This window comes from Protomyctophum bolini (genome assembly GCF_963924005.1).
Source record: "Protomyctophum bolini genome assembly, chromosome: 19".
Taxonomy (NCBI): Eukaryota; Metazoa; Chordata; class Actinopteri; order Myctophiformes; family Myctophidae; genus Protomyctophum; species Protomyctophum bolini.
Window position 1 is genome coordinate 20,955,353 of NC_137880.1, and position 12,374 is coordinate 20,967,726.

General features: G+C 41.6%; 2 protein-coding genes across 6 annotated transcripts; one reads left to right on the top strand and one right to left on the bottom strand.

The window, feature by feature from the left end:
• Nucleotides 1–319: 319 nt before the first annotated feature.
• pcmt (protein-L-isoaspartate (D-aspartate) O-methyltransferase) lies at nt 320–6,615 on the bottom strand. 5 transcript variants are annotated; one of them, XM_080790541.1, is made up of 9 exons: nt 6,347–6,615; nt 5,168–5,263; nt 3,570–3,674; nt 3,427–3,458; nt 2,992–3,096; nt 2,722–2,842; nt 2,313–2,398; nt 1,642–1,861; nt 320–989 (listed from the first exon to the last, which is right to left on the bottom strand). In XM_080790541.1, the coding sequence occupies exons 1-8, from the start codon at nt 6,540–6,542 to the stop codon at nt 1,682–1,684; spliced, it is 921 nt and encodes a 306-aa protein (XP_080646667.1). In that variant the 5' UTR covers nt 6,543–6,615; the 3' UTR covers nt 320–989; nt 1,642–1,681. The 5 variants fall into 5 exon arrangements, with proteins under 5 accessions (XP_080646667.1, XP_080646665.1, XP_080646666.1 ...); XM_080790539.1 differs by having other exon boundaries at nt 1,692–1,861; nt 6,347–6,613; XM_080790540.1 differs by having other exon boundaries at nt 1,636–1,861; nt 6,347–6,613.
• Nucleotides 6,616–7,232: 617 nt separating this feature from the next.
• nup43 (nucleoporin 43) lies at nt 7,233–12,023 on the top strand. The gene is made up of 8 exons (XM_080791305.1): nt 7,233–7,520; nt 7,769–7,882; nt 8,553–8,630; nt 8,987–9,149; nt 9,464–9,599; nt 9,943–10,094; nt 10,394–10,510; nt 10,919–12,023. Exons 1-8 carry the CDS (start codon nt 7,401–7,403, stop codon nt 11,146–11,148), a joined length of 1,110 nt encoding a protein of 369 aa, XP_080647431.1. The 5' UTR covers nt 7,233–7,400; the 3' UTR covers nt 11,149–12,023.
• The last annotated feature ends 351 nt before the right edge of the window (nt 12,024–12,374 follow it).

Genomic DNA, 12,374 nt, shown 5'->3' on the forward strand with positions numbered 1-12,374 from the left:
GAATCTTTTTTTCTTTTTTCTAACTTTCATTAACAGTAGCCAGTGCATTATCGTTTAGTTGCACCCACACACAGACCATGTAATGGTTACAATTAATGGTTTTTTGGGATGCACTAGGAGCCCTGTCCCTGAATAGCAACTATTAGACGTTTCTGTACGACAGCGATGACGTGTGCATCTGGCTAACTAATTTTCTTTTGCAATATTCACAATTATAGTTTTTAATAAAAGGCAGTAAAACAAAAGCATCTCTTTTTACAAACATATAATGTACTACTTTTAGATTACATTTATTTTTTAAGAAAACATCAGGCATTCATTCGCTTTATATGGTTGGTGTTTATTTTTGGCAAAGCAGGGACTCATTTCGTTTTCAGTCACCAGATAAGCCAGCAGATGTTAAAGCCAGGAACCTCCTCAGTGTTAATTCATTCAAAGAGTATACAAATGTAACCAAATGGACCCTTGCAGGTCTATTTGTTATATTTGTATACTCACATAGTAATTTCATTTTACTGTGTGGAGTGTGGGAAACAATTAATTGCCAGGCAGAAAGAACAGCCCTATGTATTGTATGTGAAATGTATTGCTTAGTCTAAGTGTAAAATGGTCTAGATTCAGAATAGATGCTGTAGTGTCCAACAAGAGTGTCACATCAAATGAAACCAACAAAAAATAAAATAAAATCCAGCAATCAAAAGGAATACATAGCCAAATATACAGGCCTGTAAAAACAAAACAAACCCCAACAGCACCCCTCTTCACTTTTCCTTGCTCAAACTCAAGCAGTCTCTTTTAATCCCTCCCACCTCATGGGACTGCTTCATCAGCGTGATGCTCTAATTCCATGGTAGAGCTTTAAAGAAAGACAAAGATATGTGGTTTATGCTTTTGAGAGAATTCTGAATGTATGCCGGAAAAACCCAGTCTGTTCTCCTCTGGGCTCGAAATGAAAACGTGGAATATGTTGTCCTCCTCAGAGTTCGTCTCTGTGAAAGACAGAAGTTGAGTGTTACAAGATGCAGAAAAACAACAACCTGAAAAACAACAATCCTGTCAGTCCTGTCATGCAGTTTCACACAGACAATCAAGAGTTCGAAAACACTCCCATGCATACTTCTTACATGGATTATCACAGCAAAACTTTACTATACAAGTAATATATAATAAAAACAAATCATAACCTAATTCAACAGTATTAACTACTTATGCCTCATTTCATACTTTGCCTATTTTCAAAACATTTCAGAAGGTTTTTGAACAATTATTGACGTGCCTAAAATAGGGATGCCAGGGTTAAAATGGTTAATAACCATAGGCAAAACATTATGTCAACAGAAAAGAATTGCATGCACTTGTTCCAGAGGGCATCCAGACCAAAGTATAACAGCAAAATGGAAACCACTCCATAACATAATGCCATCACACTGCAACCGAATTTAGTCCATACTTTTAATTTGTTACAAATCTAAAAGTACACATTCACTTTGCTTTAGTCGAGCAGTTAAAAAAAACTGGAATAGAAAGAAAACGTGCAGCCAGTTGGCATGGTATGGGAGAAGCAAAAAAATGTCATCAAGCAGCAAACGCAGGCCCTTGTGATCCATTAGTCTGCTCCAAGCCACACCATTTCACCTTTACCGCAGCAAGAAGGAAAGGGGAGAGGAGAGGGAGAAGGAAGTCACTTCCACCTGGACCACTGCTTGTCTTTGTCTGTTAAAGGCACATAAATCACCCCCATCAAGGGTTTCATTTTGGTGGTGCCGTCCTCCAGCTTGTCGTACTGCTCCAGCATCTGGTTTCCCCCTGCCGGGCCCACGGGCAGGATCAGCCGGCCGCCTGGCTTCAGCTGGTCCAGGAGCTGCCAGAAGGGGTGAGGAGAATTTACACGCAGAATGGACACCAAACAAGGGCACACACTGGGGGAACAGGTTAAAGGCAACAATTCACAGAACCACAAACTGATTAAAAGAGATCGCCTCTGCAAGTGTGGTTACCCTAGATTCCTAGAACTCATGATTGCATAATAATATAGCCTATAATAGGGTAAGGGTTAGAATCTGTTGGGTAACCATATCTCGATTGCCATGGAATTTGCAGTACACCTCCATGCCCCCCTCTGGGGAGCATGGAGAGTGACCTCATGGCAGTGCTTATGACAAATTGTCATCTTATTGTCCGTTTTGAATTTGTTGCAATAACCTAGCCTAGGCACTACCTAGCCTAGAGCATGGAACTCTACGGCATTGTCAGTTACTTGGAGCACCACAGCCTCTAGGCGGTCAATACGGATTTATTGAGTAGAGACTCACCGCTTGGGGCACAGTGGGTGCCGCCGCGCCTACATGGATGGCATCAAAAGGTGCCTCTTCTGGGTATCCCAATCGCCCGTCTCCCACTGGAACACAGAACACATGACAGGTGTCACGCACACAGCCATGGAAACAACAACACCTAAAGAGTATGCTCAGCTTATATTAGCAGGGCCGGCCAGGGCATTGCTACTTCAAATTTAGTTGTGCCATCCCAGCTCCTCTGGCCTCCAAAATTGATGCCACGAAACTAAGGGGCAGACCAAACACAGGCTCCATTATTCAATATGGGTGGCCACCTCTCTTGAGCTAAGTTCAGCTCCCACAGGGGAAAGGGCTTCAAGGTCTAGCGAAATCAGGTACATTTGGTGTTGTTGTGCAGCTCTGCGTTTCATGGCTTTGACCTTACCCATTAGCTTGATTCTGCCCGATGCTATCAAGTCTGGGTCGTCTTTCTTCACATTGTTTTCAGAGTCGTCTACCAGCTCTTTGATGTGGTCTATTCCTATCACCTTCCCTTTGGAACCTACCTGTGAAGTACAAGAGATGAGATGGCACTCAGTACTCTCAGTAAAACAGATTTTGATTTTAGGGTAATTGGTACCCTAAAATCAATCAATTTACTTAGAATTGCCTCTGAAGAAAAGCTGTGTTTGTTTACCCGTCATGTGTGGCTCACCATTCGTGCAAAGCACACAGAGAGGATTCCACTGCCGGAACCAACGTCCAGAGCCTTGGCTCCCTCGTACAGCTGGTCATGCAGAAGCTCCAGGGCGTAAGCATGCTAGGGAGCAGACCAGCAAGAGTACTGTATGACCGGCCCATTGCTCATCTTTAACACAGGGACTAGCAACCTCTACCATCCACAACATTTTGTTTCAGTATGAAGCCAACAGTTCTAACCATTTTAGAAGCGGTTAATAGTTGTAAGACCTAAATACAGTGTACTTTGACATAGCAAACATATTAAAGACATTAGAATCTAGGAGCAGGTGAGATGTTTCTATCATGCCTCTCCTTATGTGTACTGTATACAAAATGATCTAATAGCTTCAGAGTTACTGATGATCACTGGTAAGGTGTAGTAGGATTCCACGTTGCTTTGGAGTCATACCATGTGTGGAGCGCTGATGGTTGCTTGATAACCTGTTGGTTAAAAGAAACTAGTTTGTCAATTGTCATTTCTCTCTTGAGCAATGATGTTACATTTGCATAGCAAAATAAGTGTGCATATCACATGGTGAGGTGATCCCATACCTATTGACTGTGGGGAGTCCATATATGGATTACACCTGGAGAAGTGCCCTCGGTCAGTCGCCAGCATGACTTCATAGACCTTTTCTGACTTAATGATCCCATTTTCTGATGGGGCAAAAGAGGGAGTATTTTTTGTTACAGTTGGTTTGTCAAGACATACAGTAGAGTACTTGTAGACTTTATATTTCCACAATTAATATTTTTTCAAAGTAATCAAAGTTGTTTAAGTCATTTATCATATCTGCCCTGTGCAACTTTAGTTTATGAAGCTTAAAAGCCATACAGAAATGTACATTCTATTCATAACAATTAATCGTAAGATGTCACAATTGTGACAGCCCTAAACACATGGAATGAATACAAGACACAAAGACATTCTTCACACACACACACACACACACACACACACACACACACACACACACACACACACACACACAGTTGGTAGTGCCACTGCCAATAGCAGAAAGTGCCAACGACAGCCGGTACTGCTCTCATTACCGAATCTCCTCACCCTAAGTCATGTGCTCCATTTTGGGCGGGAACCCCTTTTGGCGTTACTTTACGTTATGCTTTAGCTATTGAAAAATAGCAGATCTACAAGCTCATAGCGCGCACGAGCTTGTAGGTCTGCTTTTTTTCCAGAAAACTCAGGATTTAGAAGACATTTTTAGAATCTGATCTCAGGTCAGAAATCTAGAATGGGTTAATGGTCATCCACAGGATCAGATGGACACCTACAAGCAATTTATCTACACTAGGTTTACCAGTGAAATATATTTTCCACAATTATTCAAAATGCATAAATGTCAATTGAATATATTCTTTCATCTCAACCCAATTTGCAGGCTTGTGTAAGCCCACTCCATTAAGTACAAATCACCTGTTCGTGGCTGTCAATCCAATAAATCCACATCTACGTGATTTTGTTCAGCCCAAACATTCCCTTTGAACAGAACCCTTAGTCGAAATCAATACCTTAAAATAATGTGTGTGTGGGGGTATACATGATGTGTCCTGAACAAGGACTGAAACTGATGCAGCACAAAGTGCTGGTCAGAAGAATTAGCATGCGTCCGGAGTGTGACCTGCTTAAAGGCAGCTTATCCTAACTTAGAGTCTGCGCTGTTAAAGAGTGGAAATGGGTCAAGCAGGAAGCTCAAGCACTGTCCTCCTTTAGAAGTAATTGTGCATTGCAGATCACCACCACACAGTTGTTTTATGTGATGTTATTATCATGTGAGTATTCAAGTATTACATTAGAAAACAGCAGAAATGCTGAAATTGGAGAAGAAAAAACAAGACAGCAGATGTGTAATAATAGTAAGATAGCTTCATTTCAGGCATACATACACTGCTCCACCAAGAGACAGACAGCATAGGCCAGGTGAGGTGCTGTGCTGTTGATTTGGTGTTTAGTTAGCATTAGTGTATTTACTTGTAATTGTAACTAGAACACAAGCCCATTTTCATCCATCATGTTTGTCTTGTCCAGTTAGTGTTATTTAGACTCCATTGCACCGGTCAGGCACCGTTGCATGCGCCTGAAGACAGTCACTACCGTGCACATATCTGACCTCACGTTGAATGCAACTTACTGCGGAGGTTGCTGACGAGCTCTGCGTGGCTGGCTCCCCCAGATTTCCACGCCCTTTTTAAACACACTTTTCGGAGCACTCTTAATAGCTGTGTTTCTGCACAAATTTAACATGTTATGGAGAAATGTTTTATGTTTTAGCTATTAAAATCGCTTGCTTGGCTTGATATATAGCTCTAGGGAGCTTTTCAGAGGCATACCAATGCTGTACATTCACACTAGCTGCTCCACCAAGACACGGACAGAATATGCCAGGTGCTTGTCGTTTATTGGTGAGTTAGTGCATTTGCTTGGAACAAGAAAACAAGTCCCATGTGTTGTGTCCAGTCAGTTAGTCTCATTGCACCTGGCTGTGACCATCAAGAGATCAGTATTCCCTACTAGAGCCTAGCCAACAACATGCAGCATAAAGCCTGGTCAAAACAGGAACCGATGAGCTAACCCAATTCCCACGTGCCAGAATTGACCTTACCCGCCATGAATGCAAACATTACAATTATTAATAATATCATCAATATTGATCACCACCAGCGCCATCGATTGATGTTTAATATGTGGGCACTGCTGGGCAGCGATCCACGAAGGGTTGCAACTTGACAAATGACGCACATACGGATTACAGAGTAGACAAGCAAGCTGTGTGTAATATGTTGTGTACGTTGATGTCAGGCATTTCATTGTCTCGGCTATTCCCCAATTTGCTGCCACACAATGCCTTTGATTGATTGAAATATGTATTAACAGTTTGCAGAATTACAGTACATTTCAAGCACAACTCAATACAAAGACTGTTAACTGTGAGTGGACGACCCAATAAAGCGTTACACTTGTTTACAAGAGGGTCCACCTTGTTCAATTCATCAAAACATTTAGAGACGTACAAATAGACACTTTTATATAGCCAAAGAACAGAACAGGAATTCGCATGACTACATCCGATTCTGGACGAGCTTTAGAAAACGGGTGTGGTAGAAGGGAAAGCAACGGCTAGGCTAGATCAACAACACATTACCAGGCTGACACATACTGTGTTGCTAGCAACATGCTAGCCTAGCATTAGCCTCTCTGCTGCACTCTGCGCTGCAAGAATATATACACCGCCTTGCGAACAATAAATTACCGCGCGATGAATGCGGCGATCGTGTTCACTTCATATTGGCCATTATTTCTTGCGACTTACTGCGGAGGTTGTTGACGAGCTCTGCGTGGCTGGATCCTCCGGATTTCCACGCCATGGTTATTCTGCGGAGCAAGTACACAGCAGCTGTCAATGCCGCGCCTGCGCCAACTGTTTTCCCCACTAAAATGCCCAGGAAAGTGATCACCTCCAGAACAGACGGAGCGGAGCTGACGGAGGGGGCGTAGCTGAGAGACATCCAACAACACCCTTCACCGCAGCATACCGTAATAAAACATATGCTGGTCCAAGCCTCCTCCAAGGGTCACTTAATAGTTACTGTGCAGTTTCCTCATCAGTAAATGTCACAGTATATCATATCAGCATTTGGCTGCAATGCATGCAACCAGATTTATTTTTTCTAACTCCAGAGGACGCTGTTGAGTTGAGCTGGATACTGCACTGCTGGAACCGCATTTCTTGAACAGACCTGACCTATCATCTGACCCCCAACCTTAACTTAAACTGTAAGCCTAAAATCTAATCAGGAAACTGTTTCAGGCTGAAACAAGTGCAGTTTTTGGGCTCTGATCTGTGCAGGTGTCAGTACACAACTACAATGGATGTCACTCATACATTGTATTCTGTGACTTTAAAACACTATATTATCCTTCTTTATCCATAATAATAATAATAATAATAGTGGGACTTGAACTTGAATCATCATTCTCACTCTTAAATTGCTCTGAAAGCCTGCATGGCGACGCTGAACCGAGCGTACATTATAGTCACATAATTCGATAGGTCACTGATGTCTGTACTTCACTTCATTGAATACTTTACTTATTCATCCAAAAAGTACAGTGCGTGGTATGATTATACAATTATGCTAAAAGGATAACACAAAAAGCTTCCACTGTGTTTCCATTGTGGTCCTATACTACGAGATCGAAAAAGAGCAGGTTGTTATGTTAAACTTCTATCTTGACCTCTTTGGGCCACCGTACTTCGTTCAGGAGCGGCGAGTTTCATTCGAGGAAATGCTCGTGGAATGCTAAGCTAGCTAAGAAACCAAACAAACACTCGTATTCAAAGTAAGCACTGTGCGTCGGTCTCCATGGAGGGTACATTTGCAAAATACGTGTCGCAAAAAATCAGCAAAGCGAGATGGAGTCCAGTATCAGCTTCTTCCTTACAACAACCAGACATCTTTGCCACAGGGTCGTGGGACAACGAGGTGGGCATTTGTCCATATTCAATTAAATTATCTGCACAGAATCCATTGGAACCGGTTCCATTTGTACAGTCTTTAAGAGTTACAAATGGATAGCTACACTGAGGATTTACTTTGTGTCTGGTTAACAGTAGAGTAACAATAGCCTTGAATTAAGAAGATTCCGATTTCAGAATCGATCAGATACATCTATGACACTCTTGTTCCAATGCTAAGTGTAACACTAATCCAATCTCTTTGATCTCTTGCAGCACAACAAGATTTCAATTTGGTCCATAGGAGATCATGACATGGAAGATGAATTTGAAGGAGATCCTCAGCTACTATGCGAATACAAGCATGATGGAGATGTTCTTGATCTTCAAGTAAGATGAGTGACAGGTGTAACTGCACATGAACACGGCTAAATAACTAGATTTAGATTACTTAATTTGTTTCTTGATGTTTTCGTGTCCGTGCATCATGGCAATGCTTAGCCATGGTTGTTATGATAATCATCATGGCAGTCATGTTTCAGGGCTAGGCAATGGTCAAAGAAACTAGTATTTTCTTGTATAAGTGACAGTGCTGGAAATGATTTAGACTCAGAAACCGACTTTAGACAACTTTAAATTGGCAGTCAAGAGGATTTATTTGGCATGCAATGCATGCATGCATGCATGCAATGATTTATTTGGCATGCAATGCCAAATAAACCATCAAGTAGTGAACTGTTGGTGGGACATGTGTCACAGAGACTGCGAACATCAAGATATACAAAAAATGTCCAGTTGTACGGCATACACTGACACAAGGGCAGTGTGGAGTGGACAACATGACTTCATGCACGTGCAATGTGACATTACTAGCCCAACATTTAGACTCGTAGAGTTTTTTCCAGATTCTGACGAGAGCGATATCGTCAGATTGACATTACAAGGCTTCATAGACTAGTACACTGTCAAAGTTAGATTTGGCTAAATTTGAACCTGGCTTTTATTAGTACTTGTATGTGTATATGATTTGCCTGAATTAATATTCTGTATTTCTTAATAGTTTCTGGACCAACACAGAATTGTCACAGCATCATCGACTGGGGCAGTGACCATCTTCCGCCATCATCACGATGTCCAGGTACTTCAACTTTGTCGCACGATTGTGTGCTATTTATGATATGCCCAAAATAGGGACGCCAGGTTGTAGTAAGAAAAATCAATAACTGCTGCTGGCCACATGTCATTTGGGAGTGGTTTACAACTTAAAATATAATCGATAATAGATCATAAAAAACATGACGTGCCTATTTTGGGCAAAATGTTTATTTACAACAATCCACTTAAAAACCTGTTATTTTAGCAATAGTAGACTATGGGAATTGCTGCAGGGGGCAGGGCCACCGTTTATATTCACCAACTGTGCCTGTATGGATGTTCATTCTGTCTGTATGCAAATCTTGGCCCTGTTTAAACTTCATTTTGGTGTCTTTTTAGACTATATCTGTTTCTCACTGTTGGACAAGAGCACATAGTTATCCTTGTGACAATGCCCCATGTACCGGAGTGGTGTGCAGCAGTCCTGAGATTGTTTCTGTTGGGGAAGATGGCAGGATAATTGTCTACAGAGCTGACCAGGAAGCAGTGACTCGCATCATAGGTGAGAGAGATTAACCAGCTTTAGATTGCTCATCGAGGCATATTTAACCACTTAAACCCAGCTTTATACCTTGTTACCGCAAATCTCTGAAAATAGCCAATCTACAAGCTCAGTGTCTGGTTGCGATGCACTCATCAATCCATCATTTTGCCAAATGTTTGCCTATTGCGACATGCCCAGAAAAGGGACAGTAGGGTTCATGTGGTTAAAATGCATGAGGAGGTTTAGATGTGTGATACTATTTAAGCACAAGTATTTGTTTTAATCATATTCAGAACTGTCCTATTTAATTCTTTATTTATGTATTTTGTTAGATAATGCTGACAGCAGCACGATCCATGCTGCCACGTACCTGAGAACAACAGAGATCCTAACGGTGAACTCCATTGGCCAGCTCAAACTGTGGGATTTCAGGCAACAGAGCAACGTGCCATCGCAGATTCTTTCCCTGTAAAGAGCATCTTAATTCTCAAGATTCTTTCCCAGTATAGAGCATTCTTTCTTAACCACTTACAGTAAAGCCTAAATACTTCATTGATCGTTGTCCCCCAAGGGTCTATACTTCCTATTTTCCCTCTGTCAAATGTCTTTGCCAAAAGCAGTCGATCTACATGCTCACAACAACGCACCACAATGTGTTGTGAGCCTGTAGATTGGCTGTTTGTGTTTGCCTATTATAACATGCCCCAAAAAAGGGATACTAGGGTTCATGTGATTAAAGAAGAGAGGGAGGTTTTATTTGAATGTTATATGACTACTGGAGATTTAAATTATGTTCTATCTGCTTTCTAAGGACTGGCGATAGAGTCCCTCTGCATTGCGTGGCGAGACACCCCAACCAACAGCACATTGTGGCCACTGGAGGCCAAGATGGCATGCTGTGTATATGGGATGTAAGACAGGGCAACACACCATTTTCACTTATGGAGGCGCACTCTGCTGAGAGTAAGTTCACCTTACATATTTTTGAGGGGTGCTAGCCCCTCCTATATACAGGTTTAATGTTTGTCTTTAGTTCAATGTTTGTTTAATAAACGCCATTGACAATGAAGGGCAAACTTACTATTGTCTCTTGTTTGTTTTACATCACCACATTACATTACCTAATCAACATGAGTTAGACTTTAATATATTAGCGCCCCTCACTTCACACGGGTGTGATTTCTATATATGTATTTCATGTATAGCCATTTGCTGGTTGCTTTGTGAAGTATTTTATATGGTTTGTTACTTTGTTTGTATAGTGTGGGAGATCCACTTCCATCCTACCAATCCAGACCACCTGTTCTCATGCTCCCAGGACGGATCACTGCTTCACTGGGAGACTGCCTCCCATTCAGACATGCCCTCCTTCCTACAAGGCAAGTCATGTACATAACATACAATGTAATAGAGGAAAATGGTGACCAGTGACCACTATAGCAGTGGTTACCAAAGTGGGGTCTCCTTGAGGGAGTTCCAGGGGGTACCCGGCTAAATGATAGTTTGGAACCAAATGGACCCTTATGGGTCAGTAACTCTGTGAGTGTCCAAATGAAACTAAATGGATCCTAACGGGTCCATTTGCTTCCATTTGTACACTCTCAGAGTTAAATTAACCGTGATTTTACAATATAAATAAGCGACCCCAACCCCACACCCTTCGCTTTGCCCTAACCAGAGTTCTTACCCAACTCAAAAACAGACACAAGACTCTTGTGTCTGTTTGACATAGATAATAATGTGGGCACACATGCTAACCAGAACTGTTCATGTCATTGTTTTTACAGGTGGTCGAAACAACAGTGTCATGTCTCGTAGTGCCGTGGCCCCGGTTGGTGGGAACCAGTCCCTCATTAGTCCCTGGCTCAGTGGAGACTCTAGTAAAGGCCGCCTGGAGACAACTCACATGCTTCCCAGCCAAACTTTGTCGGTCAACAGTCTGGATGTACTTGGACAATGTCTTGTCTGTGGGACAGACGGGGAAGCCATTTTTGTCAACAGGCAGGTCCCAGTTTAGAAATAACAAGCATCACTTAAAGCCTACTTATACTTTGTTGTGCATCAAAAATAGCAGATCTACAAGCAAACTTGTACTTAGTTTAGGAGGGGAACCTAATTCTGAAAAACAAAAACACTGAGTCTTGGGAAATTAAGGAGTATTTGTCCAAATTGTCAATGGTCAAATTAGGTTATCTAACCTTCCCACTTGACCACCATTAAAAAACACAGCGACCCGATTGTCTCACCAAGCACAGCAAGTTTGTGCCTGATATGATCTGCGAGGTGTGTGTGTGGCTGATGAGAGGCAAGTCATGGAGTTGCTTATGGCAAGCTGTCCAAGGATAAGAGAGCCCTCAAGTTCATCAAGCATTAAAACTCATCAGGGCACAAGCTGAGCAACATGCCTGCTGCTGTGAGGAAGGCTGCCAAGAAAGACTAATCTGTTTGTCAAAATGTTATCTGCACAATATTGACTCTGAGAGTTAAAAAAGAAACCTTGTAGATCTGCTATTGTCAGTGTGTGACAACAACCAGGCCAAACTAAGTACAAATCAGAATTTAGATGTAAACGAATGTCAGAGGCACTCTTTCCAGCTGGAGACTTTTCTCAGGCTAGGGCCAGGGTTGAAGAACCATAACCTAACACATAATAGGAGCCCTGCGGAATATGCCGGTGCTATTCATTTTCATTACATTTTGTCGTGGAACTTTCTTAAATGTTTCACTGGAGCAATTGGAGGTGCTGAAGTACAGATCTTTAATTGTGCCACCCCCTCTGGTGGGACTGATCTGAATATTGCTAATGTTTTCATAAGCATGATCATTCCATTCCTACTGTACTTGAGAATAGGTATGTAATGATGCATTTAAAACTTTTCCAAATAAAATACTTTTGCAGAAATGTCTAATTCATATGGTGTGATATCCAGTGTTAATTAACACTTGTTGAGGAATGCCTTCTAAAACAAGGTTGTTGAACCATGCTGTCTACAGCCTTCTTTTTTTAATGCTAAAATTGAAATGTCATTTAGATTTTTATCCTTACATGCATCTAACAATGATGTGTGGGGGTCACAGTGGAAGTAAGGGTGTATGAGAGGGGTGGGGTAATCCGGGCAACAGCTGATGTTTGTAAAGGGTTGTGTGTGTTCAAATTATATATAATATTTATTTTTTACTGTTGAGATTATATATATATAATATATATATATATATATAATGCTTTAAATGAAGAACCTTTAT